This window comes from Eulemur rufifrons, chromosome 23 (genome assembly GCF_041146395.1).
Source record: "Eulemur rufifrons isolate Redbay chromosome 23, OSU_ERuf_1, whole genome shotgun sequence".
NCBI lineage: Eukaryota > Metazoa > Chordata > Mammalia > Primates > Lemuridae > Eulemur > Eulemur rufifrons.
Genome location: NC_091005.1, coordinates 23,404,182 through 23,431,182, shown reverse-complemented (window position 1 = coordinate 23,431,182; position 27,001 = coordinate 23,404,182). Strand labels below are relative to the sequence as shown.

Genomic DNA, 27,001 nt, shown 5'->3' with positions numbered 1-27,001 from the left:
AAGCCTGCTCACTTAAGAACTTGATATTTTGCTTCACATGGATTTTTGTATTCATTTTGATTTAAAAAATATTGCATTACAATATAATCTATCTTGATGACTGAGTTTTTCTGTGCCCAAGATGATTGCCCGGCTTGTGCCGCCCTCGTCCCAGCCTGGTGGGAGCTCTTGGGGCAGAGCTCCTTCTCCAGCCCTGGTAGTCTGCCCAGAGCCACGTCCTGCTCACTATAAGCCACACGAGCTGTTCTGCAGCACCCTTGGCCCTGGGTGCCCTGTGGACACTAGCTGGCCTCTGCCCCATGCATCTGCGCCTGTTCTGTGACAGAGATGCTCTTCAATGCGGTAACCAAATATGCAAATGTTTGTGCCATCATAAGCACCCGTCCTCACAGAGGGCTACAAGGGACTGTCACGACCTGCGGGTCAGCTGCAGAGGTTGTCACAGGCATTGCGGAAGGAGTACATTTGTGGAAGGGGTTTGGAGTGGATGTTTGTGATTCCTGGCTGCTCACTATCCTTCACGATTCCTCGTAGCATCCCAGCCTTCTTTTTGGAGAAAATCTTGTTTTATGCCCTGTGGGTGGCGGGAGGTGGTAACCCACTCCCATTCTTGTCACATGCAGCAGGAGTGGATGTGGGACATGGGACAGCTGCAGCAGACGAGATGCTTTTTCAGTAGGGGCAGGTGGAGGTCACGTTCATTGAATGGGAAACGTTAAATCAAACATGAGAACGGGACTGTTCCCTTCCTGGTGGTCCTTCTTGCCTCCTCTCTTGAGTTCTATTTGGTGGCTACTCATTTTTCCTGCTCATCCTATGGTCTCCTGTCCATTCTGAGATATCTAATTTCAATCTGGTAAATTCTTGCTTTATTCCACCTAATATAGCTGATGCTGGTCTGTTGCTTGCAACCATGGACCCTGACAGATAGTGGACTAGAAATGATCAGAGGTTCTGCATCGTAATGTCCTCTTTTGCTCATAGGTAATGGTCTCCTTTGATTCATCTTACTTCAAACATTCAACCGGATCCTAAAAATGTTTGGGTAACACAGTATCCACAACTCATGGTGTTATTTGCACAGCATGATGTACTTTGCAGAACATCTTAAAATATTGATAAATTTAATCCCAATGCCCAAACCAGGAACAGTTTTACTAGCAGAAAATATGACTATGTTATATGTGTGCTCTAGAAAAATTGCAAAATCAAGCATACTTCCACCAAGGGGCCAAGCTGCAAACCTGCATAAATCAGTTGTTTGAATCTTATCTTTAATAGCAGCTCACCGTTCATTCATTGGCTCTGTCATCTCTGAGTGCTCGCTTGCAGGCCAGGAAACTGCAGACGGCAAAATGTAATGTTTAGAAATCTCTATCTACTCTCTTAAATTTTCCCAGGAATAGGGAAGAGACTGGCATCACGGAATTTTAGCAGTGAGATACCTGGGGCTGGCTTGTGGATCAACACAGGGTTTTCTAGGAACAAAGGTGGAAAACCATGATCACTCTTGGGAGGGGTCACTAACTTCCGCTAACACCCCTACTAAGTGTTTCCATGCACTTTCTTTATGGTAAATCCATAAAATATGAAAACCACAGAGTTTAGGAAAATACTCCTGTCATTCTCCAAGAGACTCCTTTAGAGAATGGCCACATGTTATACTCTTTTTGCTAAAAATGCTAATTGGTTAATGAAATGCCTACTATGTGCCAGGCACTATGCTCTAAGCATCTTCCCCGAATTATCTTCTCGTTTGTCCTTCACAAGTGACTTTATACCCTAGATATTATTATTTCCCCCCATTTTACAGGTGGGGAAACTGAGTCCCAGAGAGACTACATGGCTGCCCACATCTGCAGATGGATGAGTGGGGGTTTGTGCTCCGGAAGGCTGGCACAGGACTGGCAGTCGTGGCCACCAGGCGATGGCGCATCTCTTTGCAAGGCCGTGAGAGGCCAGGCGCCCGTCCTCTCCAGAGCAGCCCTCAGAGGCGGCCCCAGAGGCAGGCCGAGTCTCTGACAGAATGAAAAGTCAAGGTCTGTTTCCTTTACTTGAAACATGTCTTTCCAGTCTGAGGGTATCTATTATCTGATAAAGTTGGGCAAAATTAGGAAGTATATGATGGAGCATTGCTCTGCCCAAGGCAATCCTAGGGACAGGATGTATAGGACAGTGGTCACAAGACTTACATGGGGGAACACCCATGGTGTACACAGTCAGAAAAGCATTTAGCACCACTGACGGATGCAGCAGGTGGCTGTGCAGCAGGGAAAGCCACCCCGTCACATGAGGATGGGAAGGGCTTCTGTGCGTGGGAAGAGCAAGCCTGGCTGGCATCAGGCATTCCAGGGGCCTCCTGCAACCTCTCGTCCAGGGAATTGTGTCCAAACGCCTCCCTGGGGCTCTTACAGGCACCTGGGCAGCAGAGAGCTTTGCAGTGGTTATCAGCGGTGAAAGCTGTCATAGATTTAAGGACCATCAACTAAAATCAGAAATAGGATGCACAGTTTTCTTCTGAAAAATAGAAATCTGATAGAGTAAAACTATTGAGTCTGGTGGTTATTTGACATCGAGAGCTGCGCTTCCTTGGCTTTAGTTTGGTTGGGGAGGCAGAAGAGCGGAGAGGTGACGACATCTGTCTCTGAGTCAGATTTGTTGTGTGTGAAGCCGTGTGACCTTGGGCACTTTCCCGAATCTCCCTGAGCCTCACCGTCCTCACCTGTGAAATGGGGTATCATACACCGCAGGCCTGTTGTGTAATGAGCGGTGATTGTACGTATAAGGCTGGAAGAATAGTGTGCAGGACAGTCAATGCCAGCTACTATATGGTAACTCTGAGCACATCGGTGTGGCTAGGAGAAAGTGGCCGACCTGGCCCGACCTTGCTAGAAAGTGGAGCTGATGGCAGGAGAGAGGAGTGGACACAGCCAGGACAGCGTCTGCTCCACCCCAGGGCCTGCAGGGACTCTGGACCTGGCTGCCTAGTTAATAGCACGTGTTATACTTGACCGTGTGGGCTCAGCGGTCGCCAGGAAGCAGAGCCTCACGTAGGAGAGCACCAGGCAGGATGTCTCTCTGAAGGCTAGAGTGTCCCAGGGCTCTGCTATGGGCCTCCTTTCTTTTCTCCCTTCACTCCCTTCCTTGGGCAACGCAAAGTCTAAGGGACTTAAATTCCATCTGAATGTTGATGACACCCACACTGTCCTTGACATCCAGGTCACCGGCTCCCTGTCTCCATCCCAAAGTCAACAGGAGCAAAACCGAGGTCCTGACACTTCCCTTCCCCGAGTTAATGCGCTGCCTCTCTGTGAGCCTGCTCTGTTCTCCCAGCTGCTCGGGACAGAAACCTTGGAGTCAAACTTTCTCCCCCCCCCCCCCTCTCTCTCTCACACCCCCCCCCCCATAGTCGGTTAGCAAATCCCTGTCACCAGTACCAGAACCTTCAAAACATGCACCAGTACCTGCTGCTTCTCGCTGCCTGCTCTGCTACCACCCAAGTCCAGCCCCCACAGCCTCTTAGCCGGGTCACTGCGGCACCCTCCCCCTTGGTGGTCTGCTCTGTCCCCGTCCCTCCCCATTAACGCCTCTGCACCTGTCCTCTCCTGATCCCACCGTGGTGCTGACCATGGCTCCCTCCCACGCTGCCTCACCTCCTCCCTGCCCCCACCCGCACTGCCCTCCCTGCTTTGTGTCACCCTCCTGCTCAGGGCCCAGGCACCTGTTTTCTGCACTTGGACCGCTCTTCCCCAGGTAACTGCGGGCTCTCCTTCACTTCCTACAATTCTTTCCTGAAGTGTCACATCATCAGTGAGGCCTACCCTGGCCCCCGGTCTACAGTCATGGCCCCCCTTCCTTCTCTTTCTTTGCACTAATCACAGCTACTATGCTATTGATTTTATTCATTAATCTTCTTGTTTTTCTCTCTCTCTACTACTGGAATATAATTTCCATCATAACAGATATTTTAAATTGTTTTTGTTGCTGTTGTATCCCCCAATACCTAGAAAAGCACTCAGCATGCTGTAGGTGCTCATTAAATATTTGTGGAATGAATGAATGAATGAGTGGAGAGGTGAGTTCTCCCGTCATAGCCCTAGTCCAACTCCAGACGCCCCCATTTCATACGTGCGATCTTTGCACAGGGATCTGAGACTGTTTAAAGCCAGCCACGTAAGGTCCGATCTTACCTTGAGATTGCTGCCAACACTATCAGAATGCACAAAGAAATCCCCCAATTAGACACATGCAGGAGAACTGTAGCTTAGAGTCCACCACTTGAAAATGCAAGCTATGAGAGTCATTTGGAAAGCGAACTGGGAGCAGAAGATGAAATGCCTTTCTTGAATTAGTTATACGACTCGCTGCCTACGGTTTCATTACTCGTGTTTGGGCTAATGCCGTGATAAGCCTCCAGCGAGACCCTGAGGTGGGTTCGTTGGCTGGCTGGTGTTGCTGATTGACAGACAAACTCAGATAATAAAATAAATCAACTGGTTTCCCCGTCCAACGCACTTCTGTTCCAATCCCGAAACGTGTGGCTTTCTCATCAATGCCATATTGGGAGCTTCTGTGGCAATCCTCATCTCTTTCAAACGCCTTTATTAAAACTAAAAAAGAAAGCTAAGCAGATTTAACAGCTTAGAAAATATCGGGCAAGAAATAATATTAACATTTGTCAATATTTTCCATATTGCTTCTGAGAATTAATTTCTCAGGCTGACAAGAAGGGCCGTCATAATTATATTCAAATACAACCAATTTGAAACCACGTTTTCCATAATGAAAGTCTGGCCCATGGCAAATTTATAACAACATATGTAGATGGATGTTAAGAAGGTGGTCGATTTGTAAAATAGCCTTTCCAACTGTTTATCCAAATGGTCAGACGTTACATATTAACAAAATCGAGCACATTTAGTCGAAGTAAATAATGAAAATCTTAGGTCTCTGGTTCATCATAGAAGCCAGGATTCTATTTTTACTCAGTCATGCTATTAAAACTTTAAAAATGCAGTTGTTTAATTTATTAGGCCTTGTTTCCCACTGGCTCCTTTGTAACAGAAAATCTGACCACTAAAAAGTAACAGTCAGCTGTGCTAATACATTTACATAAATAATTAAAAGTTCCACAGCAGAGTAGGCAATAAAAAGTATTGCCACCATAAACTTACTATGTTAGAACATCACTTTAATTAAAAATTACAAAGGCTCCACTGTAAACAATTCATTTACATTTCAAGCTCTGTGTTTGTTGACTCAAGAAAGAAAAATCTTAACGCATTAAAAAACAACAACAAAAAAATCACCTCACCCCAAATCCTATTATTGAGGTCAGTAACCACATTTAATTATGATGAAGTGTTAATAATATATTTTAGTAGATAGAGGCTCTTCCCTTAATTTCCCCAGGTAGAAATGCTATTATTTGGCCTTTAACTTCTGATTAAAATCTAAAAGGTGGGGGTCACCCCAAATTAAACTCCTAAATCTGGTTTTGAAATCTGGTATTGGTCTTAGAAATGCTCCTTCCTTCCAATAAATGGTGAGTTACTATATATTTTGAACCCCTATGTTTCTGAGAACGCCAGTGATGACAAAATTCACATTTCTACTTCCAAAGGTCTTAGAAGATACAGAATAAAATGTCCCATAGCCAGTCGACAATGATTTTTGCTCAATTTCCTGTCATTTTTCATGATTTCCTTTGAATGGCTCCAATATTAGATTAAACAAGGTGTTAAAGAAAAGGGCTTGATGAATCACAGGAAGACCAGCAAAAAGTGAAATGGGGCATTTTAACAAATCTTTTGGGGCTGAATTTCATTATTCCATGTTGCATTCTTTACCAGTTTGAACACAGGTACGATTCTACCATAGAGTTCAAAAGCATCCAAGTCCAAAGGAGGAGGAGGAGGAAGAAGGAAATGACTTATAAAAAGACGGAGCCCCAAAGAAATCAGGACAAAGCGGGTTGTAATTTTGAAAGAGATGAGTACTTAATTTGGATCTGATTCAGATATTCTGTGTTCAAAGAATAGGCTTAATTTGGATCAAGGCTTCAGAAGAAGAGGTGGCTGACGGAAATAGCTCTTTAATGTAACTTTCATAGACCTGGAAAGTTCAGGGAGAGGCCTGTATGTCCTGCTAAGGTGTCTCTCCAGGGACTGGTTTAAAACAAGGCCAAATGCAAATGTTTTCATGGCTGGTAGACATTAGTCAATGTTTGAATATAAAATAATAATAATAACCTATGTATGCTTATGCACAAAAATAATTGCATGCAGACGCCTCCCACCTAGCCACTATTAATCCATTCTGCACCTGTTTACTGAGCACTTGCCATAGGCCAGGCCCACTGCTGGCCTCGGACTGATTGAAGACATTTTGAGCCCCTAAGAATTTTTTCTGTCTATGGTGGCCTCACCCCAAATCACATCCAACATACAAAAATGTACCCACAATGCAAATACATTTATTCCTGTGAAATGTTTGAAATTATTTTTATACTTTTGCTTTTGGAATTATTTGCCTATAAGAAATATTTAGTTAACAGTTGCCTATGATTTTTCTGGGGTCTACTTAGTCATTCTTGCAAGGTGAGATCTACAAATGGTTTGCAAATGTAGAGACATGTTTGCAACTATTAAATTTAACCTGCTAAAGCTGTCATGATGCTATGGGCAGTTCATGGGTAGTAATTTCAAGTTTGCTGTTTTCTTTCTCTCAAATTTTGGAGGTGACAGCTTGTGCATTCAGGTGCCTGACATTTTTGTAGGCCCCTGGAAAATTCGAAGGTCTTAGTGCTGGGCCGAAAGTGCACAGTTAATCAAATGGTACTGAGGAGACCATGGTGGCTCGTCAGGACAGGAGATGAAGATGATTGTCACTCTCACAGAGCCGGAAGTCTAGTGGAAAGATGGTAAACTAAGGAACAGGAAAGCATGATGACGTAGGGATGTTCAGAGAGCCCTAAACCAACATCAGAAGTGGGCACAGTGGTGGCAAAGGAAGCTCCGGACTTCTCCTCCGTCTTGACTCAGCCTCTGGACATTTGCTTGCATGTTTTCCTTCCATAAACTGAGGCTCAGAGAGGTGATGCTTTCCTCACCAGTAAAAAGGGAAACTAATATTTTCTCATTTGCAGGGTGTTTGTGAGAATTCGATAAGACTAGTAACAGGGCCTTGGGTAAACTTCCATACAAAAATGTTAAGTATTTTCATCACAATACTGGCAATATTATTATTATCATTCTCAAAAGCCATGTCTCCAGGGGGTTGTGGAAATCTTGGCCTAGTTTGGTCCGGCCCCCGATGCCCAGGAGGCAGACACCTGTGCAAAGCACGGGATAGCAGGGTTTCCGGGGAATTCAGCAATCTGTTGACGAGTGAGGTGGTCGTGATGCTTGGAAGTAAGCAGTCTGTGTCACTCGGCTCTTCCCCCTCAGCTGGGGACCACTGGTTCTTACTTCCCAAGGAAACTCCCCTCCTCCCTCCCTCACCCACCTTCCTTCCTTCCTGCAGCAAAAGTTGTTGCTCTTATGACCATAAACTCCCTGGGAGGCTGTGGACAGAGACCATCTCTTTCACCAGCCATCGCATAGCACCTAGCACAGTGCTGGGCCCACAGTGGGCTCTAAATAAATACCATTAAATGAATGAATGAATGAATGAATGCATGGATAACTATCATCCCTATGTTTTTTTCTAGCAGAAGACTTTTGTAACACAATTACAAAAACTGTGTTACAAATTGTTATTTTGATTATGCAAAAATCTAATATCATGGTATATTTTTGCCTTTTAAAATTGACCCTGTAGTTTTTTTAATTAAATAAAATTATTCAGTTTACAAAGGTGTTCGTGGCAGAAACTGCTAGTTTCCTCACAATATCCATTTTCTCTTTCTTCTGTAGTAAAGAACCTCAGTTTTAAAAGCTGGGCACATTGCTTCCCAGTCAACCATATTTCCCACTATCCCTTGTAGCGAGGCATGACCGGGTGACCAATTTTGGCCAAGGAGATTTAAATAGAAATGTGGTTGACTTCCAGGAAGTCTCCTTAAAAGACAGGAAATATCCTTCTTCTTCCCCTTTTGCCCTTCCTACTGTCTGGAATGCAGATGTGTAGGTTGGAGCACTAGCAACTATCATAGACCGTGAGGAAGAGGGTGCTAGCCTAGAAGTGGTAGAATAGTAAGCAAGAAAAACCCTGCACTCCTGACAGCTGTGTGGGACTGAAACTCCCTCCCTGGACTGACGTGCCTACTCTAGACTTCCTTTATGTGAGAAAAAATTCAACTTCTGTCCCCTCTGAGCCACTGCCATTTTGAATTTTCCTATTATATTCAGCCAAATTTAATCCCCACAGATGAAGTGCTTGACACACACTTGCAGGGCTCTTGGGCTGAATGACCCTTTCCAAAAAGTATGTTGAATAGTGACACGAAATTTTACATGGGTAGGAACAATATTTTTTCTCAACACATATCTCATACATTCAATGCGTAGGAGACATCTCTGCTGCAGAACTGTTTACTACAGTCCCTGGAAAAGATAAGTTCTGCCTGAAAAATGTTTAGAATGCTAGGAATTGCTATTTGGTTGCCTCAACAGAATCCCATGATTATTGAGAGAATGAAATGAGTCCTCCCAGACTATCCAAAATGACTTAGCTGCCAGCTGTGTCCCCAGCGTAACCAAACCAAGGGACCTGGTGGAAGGTTAGTCCCATTAGTTATTTCACTGTTGGAGAATGTTGAGTAAATGTGGTCATTTCCATTTCAGCATAATTATCACTGAGCTACTCTTTCTAATGATAAGTAGTCAACAAGTTCAGCGTGGGAACCAGCTCTGTTTGAGGACGTGTCTATATGTACATGATCTTGGAGCCCAAGGACTTTTTAACCATGACATCAATTTAGACAAAGAAAGATATAAATTTGACTCCCTGGATATCAAAACAAAGAATTCTGTACATGTCAAAAAACACTAGGGCCAGGTGCAGTGGCTCACGCCTGTAATCCCAGCATTCTGGGAGGCCGAGGTGGGAGGATCACTTGAGGTCAGGGGTTCAGGACCAGCCTGAGCAAGCGCAAGACCCCATCTCTATCAAAAATAGAAAAAATTAGCTGGGCGTGGTGGTGAGTGCCTATAGTTCCAGCTACTCAGGAGGCTAAGGCAAGAGGATTGCTAGAGCCCAGGAGTTTGAGGTTGCTGTGAGCTATGATGACACCACTGCACTCTACCCAGGGTGATGGAGTGAGACTCTGTCTCAAAAAACCAAACCAAAATAAAACAAAACAAAAAAAAGTACTAACAATACACAAGCAAAGTATTTTCAGGAACTTATCTTCAGAAAATTAATGATGCATTAAACAATTTAGCTACAAGCATATGCAAGAAGTTTTCTAAAAATTATTGCAAACAAGTGGAGACAATGTAGCCAACAAGAGAATGAATAAATAAATGAATATATCCATGTAACAGAATAATAGCATACTGTTCAGTGATTACAAACAATGGCTATTTCTTGCCATGGAAAGCTGTTTACCCATATACTGGGAAGTAAGAATGGCAGATTCCAAACCAGGATGGATGATTCCAGCCAACTGTAATTAAAAAGAAAGTTCTCGCAGACGTGATCGAAGGAGGTAGACCCAAGTTGTTAAAAGGGGATTTTCTTGGTCTTGGATGATTACAGATATTTTATTATCTTCTTTATTCTTACCTGCCTTTTCAAAAGTTTCCTCCATGAACTACGTTAACTTTATAATAAGGATAAGAAGATAAAAGTCATTAGAAAGAAGAATTTCATCTGTCACTAGACCACTGCTGTCTGTTTTGATTAGGCGAAGAGCACAACGTGATGGGCTTTTTAACAAGTCTTAATAACCCGGGCTTTTCAGTGAGAATATTCACTCTGATGCCTGGACATCTCCTGTCTCTGGAATTACAGGTTTCTCAGAGATCAAGGCGCCTTCCGCTGACATGAATGTTCCCTGCTGAGATGAGAGAGTGTCTAGCGGTGGCCTGCGGGGAACAGTCGTGCCCGAAATCTGCATTTCCTCACACGAGACAGGACACAGGCCAGGACTGGGACTTAGCTACGAGTATGTTCTCAAGTTTTGGAGGGGTTCAGGGAAGGGAGGAGGCTTCTCATTTTGGCCACAGAAGGCGCCCTGCTCAGGGAGGGGCGAGAGTGACGCTAGGACAGGCAGGACCTGAACCAGGCTCTCAGGGTCCTGGTCCAGTGGGGCGTCTCTCACTGTGGCTTTCAGTTCTGGGGGCCTGGTTAGTCATGTGAGCTGAGGTAGAGTTACTGGAGCGGAGTCATGGGGCATGGTGAACAGATAGAGATGGCGGGGGCGGGGGGAAGAGACAGAGAGAAAGAGAAAGAGGGAGGAGGAAGAAGAAGAGGAGGAGGAAAAGAAAAAGATATTAGAGATGCTAAAATGTCATTGGCAGATGCCTGATTCCTATCTTGTGGTAGAAGGAGGAGGAGAAGGAAGAGGAGGAAGAGGAGGAGGAGGAAGAGGAGGAGGAGGAGCTCTCCTTGAGCTAAAAATATGTCAAAGAGTTACCAGAGTGAAGTTTCTTTTTCTTCCAATGCCTGTTCCCTGAAGAATCATTAAATGAACAACAACAATAGCAACACAACTCACAAGGTCATCACGTCTGCCTGAGATTTCTGGGGAGCCAAGTCTAGATTATTAGAAAACCGCCTCCCAGCCCAGCCCTGCTCACCCTCTACACACACAGCCCCTCAGGGACAGCACCGCTCCGTGCACAGGATCAAAGCCTGCAAATAATTAATGAGCCTCTTCTTCCCAAAGAGTTCCTGTGACAGCTGACAATAGCTTGACCTGTCAGTGATGTTTTCCCTGCTTTGTATGAGCTCAGAACCAGCACCGGGAGCGGAGAGGGATGGGGGGTGGGGGGAGGCTGAGAAAGGGGCACTTGGGGGGTACTCTGGTCACCAGTAGGGAGGAATACGTCTGAGGAACCAGGCCAGAGAGAGTAACATGTGTCACACACACACACACACACACACACACACACGCATTCACTTTGCTCCAAGGCTGGGAGAGGGATAAACCCAGCCATTGCTCTGCCAGGCCTATTTGTAGATGTGAGAACTTTCAGGCATTCCAGCAGCAGAGAAACACAGCGGCTCTATTTACTGAGGGGTTCACAAGATTGGACTCAGTCCCAGTGGCCCTCTGTGGCTCCTGGTCACTCAGCATCCATCCCCATCTCCTGCAAAGAGCATCTGCATTTCTTTGGGTAACAGCCCCTGCAAGTCCTCAGGGTGGGACCCCGGGGTCCACAGTGGGCCCAGGCCCCAGAACTAGCCCATTGGCATTACCTGTCCTCCCGCTGTTCTGTTTGGTTCAGAGATGTGTGTTCAGCTTGGCGCAGTGAGACCCAAACCCGGGCCTTGGGTGGATGGTTAAAGGGCATCTCTTTCTGCTGGTAGGTTGGGGACTGGTGCTGCTGGGCCTGTGCTCTCCAAGGATGCACAGATGTGGCTGCGGGTGAAGCTGAGCCCGGGGAGGAAAGAGCCAAGAGGTGGAGAGAGAACGTGGTCTGAACTGCACTGCGCTGTAGGCCCCAGCCCCCACGGACTTTTCAATCAAGTGGGTGACTCCATGCGTTCTCCAAGTTGGGTCCTGGTCCCTTGTGACTGAGGGTCACACCTGGGCTGATCAGACTTGCACAGAAACATGAGGATCTTCAGAACTTTCTGCCCACAAGTCTCCCCTCTGGCAACCTACAAACTGCTTTCCCTGGCGGCCTCCTCCTCCTCTCACACGGGGTAGGATGGGAACCTTTGCTCCCCAGGCCTAGTGACGGGGACTTAGATCTCCACAGCTCAGGTCCTGGTCTCACTGTCCCTTAATGTCTTGGCTCTCCCTGTCAACCCCACCCATCAGGCTGGGGTTCTGTCCTTGACTCAGTTTCCCTGGGACTGGTCCCAGCAGCCACGTCTGGAAACACCATCTTGGTTGACCATCAGTTGAGACACCCTGAGCCGGTAGGCTCAGGACTCAAACTCTAGCACAGCAGACCTGTCCCTGGGAATGTGGCCCGGGACGCTAGAATGGAAAAGGACCGGAGCTGGCTTATCCCCCCTGGGAGATCCTGAAGTGCCAGCCTGTCTGTTCCTTAACCTAGGGCCCGAGGATGCCCTAGTTCCTGTGCTACCTCAAACTGGTTCTTCAGACATTCCTCCATCCTGTAAATTATCTGTAGAATCTTTCAATTTCCCTTTTGCCTAAGTCGGCCAGGGCTGGTCTCAATCTAACAACTCAGACTGACCCACCTCTGTCCACTGTCTGTCCCACCTTAGTGGGACCTCGAGCTCTGGGTCCCAGACACCTCCACCGGCCCCTCCCCCAAACTTTAACCCTTTGGTGCCTGGCAGCATCCCGAGTTGTGACAGCAATGGCAAGAGTCCCAGGCTCAGCAAAATCAATTCCATTTTAATCCATTTTATTCCTCCCCACCTCCGGAGCTGCCTGCTTCTACTTTCTACCTCCTATTGTAGAAATACGAAATGACAGCTAAGCTCCCCTGAAGACCCTGAATTTGTCCAACCACCTTCTAGTCTCTTAAGCTACAGGTTTTCCCATGTATGTACCAAAGGAAAGCTTTCTCTCTGATGTTTAAATTGCATGTTTCCTTTCCCAGATACTGAGCAAGGAAAAAAAAAGAGAAAAGGAAAAAAAAATGAATATTTCAGATGTACAGTATTATAGGATTCTGTATTATTTCACACTTTTATCTAGTTTATCTGGCATTTCGGAAAGTTTAGTTGTAAAAAGAAATCCACTTTTGGGATTGGAAAATAACTAAATAACTTTCTCTCTTTCTCCACGGCAAGGTGGCTGGCTCGGAGACGGCGCCCCATTGTCAGGTGTTTCAAATCAGGAAAATAGGACACATGTTTTATTACAAGTGTGTCTAATACTTGATTATTTGTACCTCATATGAAAAGATTAGATTCTGGAAGAGAAAGATTAATAACTTTCTTTTGCAGAGCAGGCGTGCGTTTGGACCTGCATGCCGATTTAGGTTTATTACCAGACGGCGCATTGACGAGGGTATCTTGTGTTCACCAGCATTAGATGCACCCCAGGTAACGACCATTTAATTAAATCTCATTATGAAAATACCTTCCATCTGAGCACTGGGCAGAGCTTAAGAAATGAAGATATAAATTTCTGATTGCTGATGGCATTGTTTTTTTTTTTTGCTTGTCATTCATCGGGTGAAACCCCAACCCTGTTGGTCCATTTCTAAGGGCCGGGCAATGTCTCTGCTTCTTCCCCTCTGCTGGCTCAGAGCCAACTAGTGTTCAGCAGCTGGAGGAGCAGGGACTTTGCAGATGGCCCTGTTTCCACCCCCATTCCTCTGCCTCCAAGCTGGGCTGCCTTGAGCAAGTTATTGAACCTCTCTGAATTCGCAATACCTTTATCTGTAAATGGAGTCAGCCCACACCTTTGTCATGATACTGTGGAAATGATGAAGTCGTCAAGTTTCTGAGATGCAGGAGGCCATCCACAGTGGCTCCTGTCTCCCTCTGGGGACTGCGCTCAGTGCCGGCAGGCCTGCCTGGTTACTGGGAACACAGCCCTAAGCCGCCCTCCTCCCAGGCTGGAGTTGGGTGGGGAGCACTGTCCCCTGCAGAGAGCCTGGTCCCCTGGAGCCCTCAGCCACCAATTCTCCTTTATAATGCTTCCTCCCACTTTCTCAGATAGTGAACAAGTTTAATTTAATGGTATCTGCTCCTGACAACCAGCTTCTGCAACCGGAAAGGAAAAGCAATTCCTCCCCATCTCCCACCTGTGGTTCCGGAGCCGATCGCCTACCTGATGGTTTGATGCTGCAGGGAATCGGGGTCCGTGGCGTTCACGGTCAACAGCACGCTGCCCACGGAGATGTTCTCCCGCCTGGTCACCATCATGGGGTCTGGATAGAAGACCGGACCCTCGTTGACATCCAGGACGGTGATGTGGACAGTTGCTGTGGAGCTGGGGCCATAGGAGACGTCGGGTACCAGTGGGTCCTCGTTTTCCACTTTGATCAGCAGGGTGTGAAAGGCAGAAATCTCATAGTCCAGAGGCTGGAAAGCAGACAGAGCGGTTTAGGGTGCGCACGCTCCACCAAGGCAGACAGTTTTGCACAAAGTTCCTCTGATGTTCCACGAGCAATGTGGAACGAACTAAACCTTATGGAATTCGGGGTCCTCTTTAAGAAAAAGAATATGAAACATGTAAATGAAAAATTAGGTATGGCTGTTTCTCATTTCTTTTTTTTTTTGGATTGAGAAACAAGTGACAACACATGACTTGGTCCTTAGTGATCTGGGTTCCTCCCTCTGAGACCTCTTTGGACAACTCACTGGCCACACTGACATTGAAAGTCTCCCCGCCTGTAACCCCACACCCTCCAGTCCTCATGGGGGCTGGGAAATGAGAGGCCCTGAAGCCTAACCTTTGCTGTCTTCATGGTAACATAACCCTGCCTCTGTCAAAATGGGAGATCAAACAGAACAGGCAAATAGAGGCTACGTTTTGAATGTTTCTCATTCACTTGCCGTGAAGTCTAAAGGGCTTTACATCACTTTAGAGTGCAATGTCTCCTGGCTCAGGTGTGATGTAGAGAAAGGTCTCACGTAGCTGAGAGTCTAAGAACATGGGGTTAAGCTGCTGGGCCCTTCCCTATCGGAGGGCATTTGAAAATGTATGGGGGCATTTTCAATAGTCACCATGACTTGGGGGCTCTACAGCCATTTACTGGGCAGGGGACAGCGATGCCGGACATTGCTCGGGACAGTCCCACAGAATAGCAGATTGTCCTGCCCCAGTGCCAAGGGACAGCTCCGATGAGGGCCACTCTAGATGATTCTGCAAAGGGGGCTGACAGTACCCACCTCCCCCAGCCACTGTGTGCACTAAATCAGACGATGCCAAGGAAACCCCGTTACAAACATCATTAACATGGTGGTTCTGCCCATCGAGCGTCACTCTTTCCAAACCACGAGAGCCACAGGATGCAGTGAGAGTGATGTTTCCCAACGGGGCTCCTGTCGCCAGGGTGCACAGGAAGACATTTAGGTAGGATGAGGGCAGACTTCTTATTTCCATAGTTACTAATTTTCCTAATGTTTTCTAGGAAAAAACAAGTAGCTAACTCATCCGATCCACGACATGCTGAATACTCTTGCGAGGAGGGCGAGACAAAATGAGTCAAGGGATTTGATTTACACTCAAGTAAAAGTAAGCAAACAACAGCTGCACAGGTTGCAACAGATACGGAAAGACGGGAGCAGAGGGGAGGATGGTCGAAACAGGGGAAGGAGCTATGCAGGCGCGGAGTTGGAAATGGAATCCAGCAGGTTGAGTCAGTGACTTGAGGCAAATTACCTTTCCTTATAATTACAGCTGACACGGACATAGTGCTAAGCACTCCCCACATGGGGAGGTGCATGCACATGCGTGCGTGCATGCGTGCGCGCGCACACACACACACACACACACACACAGGAAGTGCTTCCAGGTTGTAACTGGACTTCCTGGCTTCCCCTAGAGCAACTCCCAGGAGGGTTAGTATTAGAGTTAACAGATGCAAAGCTGTTGGCGCCTAGTAGCTGCCCAGTTATATTTTGGATTTTGTCCTTGTAACACAAGAATAATCTACCATTCCATCCTCCTTTCTGCGGATTCTAATAACGGATCTCTGCCCATCCCAAGTGATGCCTGAGATATGCAACCTCAATAAAGTAGATTTCAGACTTTGTTGAACTTTCCTTGCCAGGGAGCTGCCAGGCTTGGAACACACAGCTATTTGTCTCGATTAGGGTATCGAAGGGTGCAGAAACCTTTGGCTTGCTGGGTCTCGGGAGCACTGAGGGCCAGTCCCTCGCACAGGACTGAGACACAGAGCGCCCCAGGCTCCTGAGACCCACCTCCACCCGACACCGGCACCAATCATAAGCTCGGGCTAGTGTGGTCAGGCCCCCGAGTCCCAGGAGGCAGAGGCCTGTGCAAAGCACAGAATAGTGCAGTTTCTGGGGAATTCAGCAATCTGGTGACAAGTAGTTGGTCACGATGCTTGGAAGTAAGCAATTTGTGTCACTCAGCTCTTTCTCCTCAGCTGGCGACCGACCACTGGTTCTTACTTCCCAAGGAAACAATTTGTTTCCTTCCCACCTCCCTTCCTCCTTCTTTTCTCCTTCCCCTCTTCCCTCCCTCCCATTCTCCTTCCTCCTTCTTCCCTTCCTCCCCTCCTCCTTCCTCCTTCCTCCCTTCCTCCCTTCCCCATCATAATTTGCAGCAAAAATTCTTGCTCTTATGCCCATAAGCTCCCTGGAAGGCTGTGGACAGAGGCCATTTCTTTCACCAGCGATTACACAGAACCTAGCACGGGGCCAGACCCACAGTGGGCACTAAATCAATACCACTGTATGAATGAATGAGTGGATAACTATAATCCTTTTGCTTTTTTCTAGCACTAGTCTGAACAACACAATTATCTATTATTTTGATTATGCAAAAATCTAATATCATTGTATATTTTTATCTCTTAAAATTTACCCTATCGAGTTTTATTAAATAGAAAGAGAGGTGAGGGATGAAGTCGTGGCCCTCCAGTTACCGTGGGGCCAGCAGGTCAGCGCCCCTCGCAGAGTCTCAGCTTTCTCCTCAATAACATCCCAGTGCAGAGGCGTGTTGTAAAGAGCAGGGAACAGAGGAATGTGCAAGGCTCCCACCATGCTGGGCCCAGTGTCAACACCAATAACGAGGAGCTGCTAAGGTGGTGAGGAAGAAGAATGTGGGACTGAAAGGGCTGGGACAGCCAATTGCCCCAGCGCCAGTTCCTTCACTATGTTCCAAGGCTGACACTCTCTGGAAGGAAAACAGGCTTCCCTGGAGGAAGCCCTGAGCAATGCCATAGAGGGGAGGGGCAGGGAGAGAGAAAGAGAGAGAGAGAGAGAGAGAGAGAGCGCGCGCGAGCGAGTGCGCGCACCCGCAAGTGCCACCAACAAGAGGCTGGTCTTTGCAGGGAGCAGAGCCTCTCTAGTGTTCATTTCCATTTGCACAAGGTGGGATTTAATGATTCCAGTTGTGGGATGCCCAGGCCAGACCACCTGGAGCTGGTGAGACGTGGGTCTCCCCTCCTAGTCCCTCCCGAGGGTTGTGCATTGGATTAAGACGTCCTCCATTATCTCAGCTCATAACCTTATTAATGTGCTTTGTCTGTGGCTGGGCCTCTGTGTCGGGCATGGGAGGAAATTGAAAATGCTCTTGATGGAAGCTACAAAGATACAATTCAATTAATATTTTTTCAAGTGTCTGGAGAGGATGTGGACCATTGTCTTGGAAAATTTAGAGGCTGGAAAAGCTGTCCCACATGGGAAGGGTGGAGGATGGGGCATTTGTTAGCTGGAAGAGGGAAGATTCAGACCGATCCAGTAGCAATTTTTAAGCCTGTGACAGGTCTGGGGAACAAGGGTGCTTTCGGGATGCTTCCTTCTTTGAGGACAGAAGGGAAAATAGACTTAAAAGGCAGGGTTGATTATATTCAGCTGAAATAAGAACCTTTTGACAGTTTTGGAATAGGTAGGTTTTCAAAGCAACTAAGGGTGTTTCTGACCTGAAGGTTTTCAAGATGAAACATGTACTTATTTGCCAGAACCATTAGGATTTGGTTCCGTCGGGAGACAGGACTTTGCTGGAAACCAGCACATGTCTGAGACTCCAGCTGGTTCTTCAGTGCAACAGACTCCAGCTGGCCGGGGAAGTGCTTGGCTACTTGTGGCCGGCTGCCCAGCAGCCAGTACCAGCCCCCTTCTCCCTTCCCCACCTGTTACTGTAGAGGTCAAAGGCCAGATTCGGACTTTCTCAGCTTTCCTTGAAGTTAAGGGTGAACGTGTGTCATTGGCAAATGAGACATCATGAGAAATTGGCTGGGGGACCCTTGGAAAAGATGTTTCCTTCCCTGATGAGAGGAGAGGGGCACATGAAAGCACTTTCTCTCACTTGTCTGGCTGCCTCCTTATTTCCTGCCTTGGGGCACAGCCATGGGAGGACATGATGCCCGGGGCTTTGGCAGCTATTTTATGTCCAAGAGGCAAAAGCCAAAAGCACCTGAGATGCCCTGTGCTGGCTCTCTGACATCTGGAACTGTCAGCCAATCTTGGACTGGCCTACTTTCATCTAGTTATAAAAATTCTTAAATTCTCTTTATTGCTGAAGCCACTATCAGTCTGGCATCCTGTTACTTGCAGCAGAAAGCATTCCTAATAGAGGCCCTGGGTGGCTGGCACCATGGACAGCACCGGAGAGCATGGCGGTCCCTCTCTCTAGAAGGCTGTCTGGGGTTTTGCCTCACATGTGCTGAGAGGCAGGGAGAGCTCAAGCCTCTTCCTATGGATTCATGTGGCCAAAGAAAGGGAGAGTCTGTATCCCAATTCTGAAGCAAAGGGAGTCCACTCACTAGCAAAACTGAAGCCCAGTGAGAGTCCCAGCCTCGGTGGGCACCTCCTCCCCAGCAGTTTGCAGAGAGGGCAGATATGCTGGTGGAAACACCTTCTCCTAAGGCTGCGCTGCTCTACAAGAGCTGTGCCTGGTGAACAACAGAGCCACCTGGTGTACCTCTCCTTCTCATTCTGACCCAGCAGGTCTGGGGCGGGCCCAGGAATTGGCATCTTAACTAGCATTCCAGGTAATTCTTGTATATGCTAACGTTTGAAAGCTAGAGCATTGTGGACTGACATGGGAATGTGGGGAGAGGAGAATGGCTTCTTCCTGCAAATCTAGTTTTACTTTTGTCTTACTTTCTTCAAGCCACACCAAACACATGTGGGGTAGAACTGAGAGCCGAGCTGCTCCAGGATTCACGATGGAGAGGTATATTTACCAAGTTTTACCTTTGAGCTGCAGGTTTGGAAAATTGCCTGACAGCTTTTATAGACTCAGGACTAGCCACAGAGAGGAGCCTGTGGATGTGCTGTTTTAGGACTTTCACAGCTCCAGAAGTGCAGCCATGGATGCAGGAGGCCAGTTGTTGGGCCAGGGGCTCCTGACAACTTGGCCATTGCCTGTATTATCCGGGAAGAGGAACCGGGGAGACTCAGAGGCTAAAAGGGGCGTGGCTTGAGAGAAACCCGGACCTCTTGTCCTTTAGAACAAGCTGGAAGTGTCTCTGAGATCTGCCATTCTGCTCTGGGTCCTGCCCCCGGGCACTGTGGAGCTTTGTTGGTGCAGGTGTTTATCTCTGTGGTAGGATGAATGACGACTCCCCAGTCTGTCCACATCCTAATCCCTGGAGCCTGGGAATATGTAACCTGACACGGCAAAAAAGACTTTGCAGACGTGATTGAGTTAGAGACCTGGGAGAGGAGGTCATCCTGGATTAGCGGCAGGTCCAGTGTAATCATGGGGTCCAGACAAGAGGGTAGCGGGGAGGCCAAACGAGGAAGTAAGAGATGTGATGATGGGAGCAGAGGGCCAGAGTCAGAGAGGGGCTGGGAGATGCTGCGCTATTGGCTTTGAAGGTGGAGGAAGGGGCCACAAGCCAAGCAATGCAGGAAGCCTCAAGAAGCTGGAAAAAACAAGGAAACGGATTTTCCCCTGGAGACCCCAGAAGGAACAGTCCTGCTGACACCTTGATTTTAGCCCAGTGAGATTCAGGTTAGACTTCTAACCTTCAGAATTAGAAGATAATAAATTCATTTTTTTTACCCCCAGCCACTAAGTCTGTGGAAATTTGTCATAGCAGCCGTGGGAAGTTGACGCAGGCTGCAAGGGCCAGTCTGTGTTCTAAACTTGTTACCTCTTGGCTCATGCAATCCTCACACTTGCCACAGGCTGGATGCTTTCATCCCTCCAAATTCATGTGTTGAAATCATAACCCTCAACGTGAGGGCATTAGGAGGTGATTGATTAGGCGCAGGCCTCATGAATAGGACTAGTGACCCTATAAAAGAGATTCCAGGGAGCTGCCTTGCCCCTTCCACCATGTGAGGATAGAGTGAGAAGATGGACATCTGTGAAAAAGCAAGCCCTCACCAGACAGCGAATCTGCCGGCACCTTGGTCTTGGACTTCCCAACCTCTAGAACTGTGAGCAAGGCTTGTCTATTGTCTCTAAGCCACCCGGGCACAGTACTCTGTCATATCAATAACATGTTATCGTAATGGATTACAACAACAACCCCAAGAGGTATGTTATACTATCATTCTCATTTTACAGATGAGGAAACTGAGGCACAGAAAACATAGTTCAGGATCTTGGCCAAGGGCACACAGGGAGTAGGTGGCAATCTTCCCACTCTGCCCACTGCTACTATCAGTAGAAATACTAGGGCTCTCTGCTTTTGAGGCAAATGGCTTTATCCACTAGAAAAGGAAATGTGTTCCAATGAAGGTCCTGGTCTCTGGCAGAAACTCTCCCCAGAACTTCCCAGCCAGTGTGGGACTGTGGAAGATGCCTTCCTCCAGGACACCAGGACCACCGGGATCACCCCTTCTGTGCCACCATCCTCCCACCTGATATATTTGGATTAGCACGAACTTTACGTTTATGGTCATATTTCTACCTCGTTCCACTCACAGCCAGAGAGAGGGTCACTGTGTCGGCTAGCAAGGCTCACAGAGGGTTTCCCACCAAGAATTATTTCGTGTGTGTTTTGCAGAGAATAATTGAGAGTCTAAGAAAGATTAAGAAGAAATGTAATAGTCCACATTCTGAGCATAGATCTTAAAAAAAAAACCTTCATATATCCCATTTTGGTAGATCTTTTGATAATTGATCAGCAAATGTATGAAGAATTTCATTTAAAACTTAAGTTTGGTTTTCTTAAAGTTTCACATGAGTTTGAGATTTTTAGAACCTGTAAAACAGGTCCACTTTAAGGCTGCTGGTTGATGCTGCTGAGGATACAAGTGCATCCTTAAGCCCTGAGCCTTTTCCCTTGTTAATTCTCAAAAGAGAATAGGAGAATTTTTTCCGTGACCTTCTAAACTCAGTGACTCCACGACCCCCCCGCCTGGAGCCCTCAGTGCCCGCACGAGGAGAAAGGAGCCGGTGGCAGTGCCCTTACTTTGACAACGGAAAGCATCCCCTCGTTGGTTTGAGGGTTGGTGTGGATCTCGAAGCTCTGGCCTGGGTTTCCGTTGATGATGGTGTAGGCAGCCCTCCATGCACCTGTGGTGGGGTCGTCCTTGTCTTCGACTGTCAGATTGACAATAACTCCCACAGCTCCTTCCTCCACTGTGGCTTGAAACTGCAAACAAAGCAGACGGTAACTGTCACTCTTTCGAAAAACCATAGCAAAGACCATTTCCTATATGCTTTGTACTAGAGACATTACACACATCATCTTACTTAATAACGAATAATAACACAGGAGGATTATGGCCTGGAAGATGCTTCACTCCACCTCTCAGCTTTCCTTGAACTTAGATGGGTCTGAGAGAGTTAGTTTCTCTCCTACAGAACGTGGGCAGGAATGATGTTTGCTGGGCTGGGCTGCGTGGGGGTGGGAGGGCTAGGAGAACTGTGCCTCCTCTCTGTCCTCCTTCACCCCCTGCCCACCAGAATGCAGAGCACCACAAGACTGGAGGGAACAGGGGAGCCACAGGCAGAAGGAGCTTGGGTGCCTGAGTCACTATATGCAGGGGAGCAGCCTGGTGGCTGAGAACACCTGTCCTGAACCACAACTGAGTGGGAAACAAACTTCAATTGCATTCAAGCCATTCTTGTTCGCATTAGTTCTTGCAGCCTTGCCCCCCTAAACAGCAAGATGACCAGATGAGCGGGGTGCTAAGACTCGTAGGTGGGGGGACTGGAATCTGAAGTGCAGTGTTTGACCCCAGAGCCTCTGCTAGACCCGGCTGTCTTCTCTAGTGGAGAAAACCAATCCCATTCTTCCCACCCCTTGTCCTAATATGACCTTAAAAATCACTTTCTAAGGAATCACATAAATCAAGTGTTAGGAGCCTTGTTGTGCCTGTGTTTTTATTGTAATACATCTCACATACTTGTTGAAAGTAGGTGTGGTGAAAATAAATCAATAAATGAAAAATCATTTTTCCCATAGATGGAGAATTTCATGAGTTATCATTAGCACATTCCTTTGAGCTGGAAGCATAAAGTATTGTTTTGGTGCTCACCTCTGACACACTACAGGTGAACAGTAATCTGTTTGCAAATATTTCATAAACAAGTAATACCAATAAGCTGACAAGAAGAAGAAATATCTTGGAATTTCAATTAGTAGGAAAGTGAATCTAGAGACAGTCAGATGATGTCAAAAAGCCCTTGTGTTCAAAGAGAAGTAATTTGAGAAATGAGGTTTCAAAACCAGTGGCTCATTAATTGACTTGCAAATCATTAATCACAAGCCTTAATCCTGATGCCTTGCAGGGGCTGGGGTGGGGCCAGGAGCTAGTTTGTCTCCTGCACCTCAGCAAACCCGGGCGAGTTATTTGCCTTTCATAAAAGGGGTGCTGGAAAAGTCTTAGAAGATGCTCAGAGGATGGAAAATAACTGGAATGAGGAGGGATATTGAGGATGCCGTCACATGGAAACAGCTCCAGGGGGCAATTTACATAAGGTCTACTGCTCCTATCTTTCATCTTTCACTCTTCTCACAAAAATCATAGAATTTTCAAGCTGGAAAACTAGACCAGTGGTTCTCAGGGTTCTCTGCACATTAGAATCTCCTAGGGGACTTTGGAAAAAAAAAAAAAAAAACAAAAAACCCTGTCTTATTCTGCCTCCACTGCCGAGGCCTAGGATTCAATATTTTCTTAACCTGCCTGGATTTTTCATAATTCTGATACGCAGTCTGGAGTGAGAATCAGATGGACTGCAAGGCTAAGGGCAGCAGGCGGGTGTCAGCAAGGGTGAGGCTGCCTGAGCCCGGGGCCCAGGGGCCTGCAGTGCACCTGGGTCAACAGGAAGGAGTGCTGTGACCAGCTGTCTGCTGCACGTCCAGGAGGCGGCCATGGGGACACGTGTGCTATCTAATCCTTGCAGATTACAGAAGAAGACAACTGCACAGAGAAGGAGGGAAGGAAGGGTCTTGTCCAGAGTCATTTAGTGACCAAAGATCAGACTCAGGATCACTGGATCCCAGTGATCTCTGCTCCCAACCAGTTCTGCTACTTGTGCCCACCTCAGACTCCCTTCGCTTAGGCCACTCCTTCGCCCCTGCTGTGGTCTAGAGCCAGAGGGCTGGTTCTCTGTCCCTACTGATCACAGCAGACATTAGCTCATAACCTGTCCTTGTGGCTTTTCTGACACCCACACCTTAGGAAACCAGGTAGTCAATTTCGTGGGCGTGGAGTGTGTTAAGACTAGAGGATGCCGGGAGCCACCCGTCAGGTGGAAATGCAGTTACATCCAGTACAGAAGTGAGAAGGTGCTTTGTCAAAGCAGACAAGCGCCACATTGCCAAGATGAAAGCACTATAATAAATCATGATTTGAGGAAGCTGCAGGCGCTACGTGCATCTGCCTTGTTCATGACTTTATCTCCAGCCCCTCGAGTGCTGCCAGGTGCATAGAAGGGACTCAGTAGCAATTTGTTGAATGAATGAATGGTCTTAAATACAAGAAGTGGGATCTGACAGCAGAGAGGAAAGCTGGGAGAGAACGTGAAGGGATAAAGCCGTACAGGAGCAAGGCTACGAGGGACTGACATGCTGACTGGTGCCCCATTCCACCACTCGCCTGGGTGCACAGGAGGGCAGGGATGGACTGATCTCCCTTGTGTTCCAGCGGAGCTGCATTGTGACATTTGTTGACCTTAAGCATTTTTGCCTTTATTAGCCCCTCCTACCATAATAGATTTTTATAGTGTTTAAAAATTTTATTTTTGTGATGTGAGGAAAAGAATTAACAATTTCTCTTACCCTAAAAGTTCTATTTTTTCCCCTTCCGATTTTAGGGTCCTAACATTGTGCCAATGATGCCTGATGGATAAGTCAGCTCTGATCCTCAGTACATAGCACCATGCCCAACACATGCCCAGATCTAAAGATCTGGTGGATGGATGGAAGGGTAGATGGACGAATTAATAAAATTAACACTTAAGCTATGTCTAAGTGAGACACTGAAATTTACATGTCTACAGAACCTACCAAAGGGGCTGGCGCAGAATACTTTTTTAGTATATGACCAATGAATCCAAGTAGAATGGGAAGGTGGTGATGTTCTAGGAATTCCCAAAAGGGGGTATATTGTAGCCTCACGTGTCCTTAGATGTAGCAGTGGGTCCACAGCCACATTTACCTGCCATCCATCTATCCATCCATCTATCCATCTATCCATCCATCTATCTATCTATCCATCCATCCAATGATCCATCCATCCATCAAGGATACACTAGTAAACAAAACAGACGTGGTATATTTTCTCATGGAAATTCCAGGCTGGAAGGAGAGGCAGATATAAGATAAATGTATAATTATAGAAATGTGTTACCTGCCGGGACAGAAATCGCATAGTTCTTGGGGAGTCTGTAGCAGTGCGTGTGTGTGGGTGGGTGGGTAGGGCAGCTACCTGACTCACTGCAGGGAGGATCATCAGGGAGAAATGCCCTGAGGTCTGGCAGAAGAGGAAGCCCTGGCGAGGTGAAGAAGGAAAGGACACTCCCGGCACTTGAAGAGCAGCAACAAAGGCCAGGTGGCACAAGGAGGCACAGGTGTATGTGAGGAACAAAAGGAAGCTGGGTGTGGCTGGAACGCAGGCGGGGCCAGGAAGAATTGCTGGATATTGGACTCCAGAGGTGGACAGAGTCAGATTGTGCAGGGCCTTTCGGGCCATGCAAAGGCATTTGGAATTTATTTTGAAAGCAAAACGGAGTCTAATCAAGGAACTGGGCTATGTTTGAATCTACTCCTGAGAAAATTCAGAAAAAAAATCTTTAAATATAGAAAACATTCAACACAATTATTATAGTAATTGTTAAGACCATTATCTGATTCCTGCATAAACTATAAAGCCGGTTTCTTAGAACATCCATTTAGAAACTCATTATTGCTTAATTAAATACTCATTTTATTAACTCTATTCAATGTTTTAACCCCATTATGTAATTCAAGAATGGAAAATTAAATAGATTAAAATGAAATAGTACCATTTTACATTTCTATAGCAATGCTCACTTTGTGATTTAAAAACAACAGACAGACATTAATTTACACACCAGAGCAGGAGGAATTATTGATTGTAACGTTACTTCCTTTAATTGAAAAAAAATAGATAAAGTTACTTTCCTGTTAAACTGTGGGCCATCATATACCAGCTGTAAAATGTACTTTTACACAACCATGTGGGCATTGGCTTGTCGGGATGACATTAGCTTGTTAGCTCTTTCCTGCAAATTCAGAACTGAGTTATTTCATTGTCCTTCCTCTGACAAGGTGGGCTGAGATACACGGTGGCATTTAGGATGAGGCTGACTGGACTGGCCACAAAGGTCATCATCAGGGAAAAGAGGAACTTGAATTTTACTATACACCAAGAATGCACATCCTTCCTCACAGAGAAAGAGTTGGTCTTCAGGTTAACCTGGGGGATGGGAACAATGATCTGCAGGCTGGAAAGTCACAGGCGGGGAAGAAGTGACAGTGGATGATTCTGAGGGACTGACGTATGCCAGCTTACGTGCTTGACCTGACTGCTAGTCCAGGTTCACGAGCTGCCAAACCTGAAGTTTTACAGAGAACCGACGCTGAACTTGAAAAGCTGCAACGAAGTCATCTGAGCCTTGGTTTTGGAAAATTAAAAGACAAGGTCTCAGAAAGATTTATTAACTTAATTTTTATTTGTGAGGATAAAAAGGTAGGGGAGAGACCATCAGGAATTTAACTTGCAAACTCTTTTATGAGTCCGTGTTTACATAAGGGACACAGCATATTGGAAGAATCTAACCTCTTGCTGATAGTCTAATGGGTAGAGACACTGATTGATATAAATAAGATAATGCATTTAAGAAGCTTGGCAACTTGCCTAGTGAGGGATCAATATTTGTTAGCAATGATAATGATGGATTTTGCTCTGTATTATATAAAATTCTTACTAACAAATTGGAGAATATGGTTCAAACCCTTGGGACTCTTTCTGTTCTCATCACAGTCTGCCTTATAATGTAGTTATTTGTGCATATACCCTATTTCCCTTGAGTTGTGTGGAGGAAGCTCTTTTCTTTTCAATTCTGTACACCTGATACTCACTTACTTGTTTATTCTTTTCTTTCTCTAACAACAGACCCCAGGCAAATGAGGACAACCTACAGCACCTACATTTAGAAAGGATAACTGTATTAGATATCTGGTTTCCTTCTATCTAGGATGAGGATTCATCTCAGGATGGAAAGATGCAAGAATTCATCTTAATAAATATTCATTAAGTGTCTACCGCATGCTGGGTACTCTACCAGGCAAAAGAAACACAGCAGTAAGTGCGTGGGGTAGGATTTCCCCTTCATAGTCACTTTCTTTACGTTCTGCATACCTATGGCACATCCCGACAACTTGTTTTCTACCATTTCTAAAACCATTTCCTCCACTGTCAGACATCCAGTTAATGGTCATTTCAGTAAATGGTGCTGGGTCAATTGGATATCCATGCAGAGAAAACTATGATTCTTCACCCTTAACTCACACCTTACACAAAATGTGATAGGCAAAACAATAAAGCTTTAAGAAGAAAACGTTAGAGAACATTTTAATTCAGCTTATATGTAATGTGTATGTGCATCTTATATATAATATTATTAATGTATGTAATATGACATAAAATAGTTAATATATAAACATAAAATAGAAAGTATAATTATATACATAAAGTATACATAATATAGATAATACTTACATAAAAATTTAAAAGTATACAGTAAAGAGTTCTAAATAAAGTTCATTCAGTATATTAAAAAAAGCTCTTATGTTCCAGAAGTGACCAACAGCAGAGCCACATAGGGGAC

General features: G+C 46.2%; 1 protein-coding gene across 2 annotated transcripts in view; it reads right to left on the bottom strand.

The window, feature by feature from the left end:
- CDH13 (cadherin 13) overlaps window positions 1-27,001 on the bottom strand; it is a 986,514-nt gene that overhangs the window by 76,033 nt on the left and 883,480 nt on the right. For both annotated transcript variants that reach the window (XM_069497958.1, XM_069497959.1), the window contains 2 exons: window positions 21,111-21,293; window positions 13,874-14,127 (listed from right to left, as the gene is read on the bottom strand). In XM_069497958.1, the coding sequence (XP_069354059.1) occupies window positions 13,874-14,127; window positions 21,111-21,293 (437 nt within the window). The remainder of the gene's footprint in view (window positions 1-13,873; window positions 14,128-21,110; window positions 21,294-27,001) is intronic.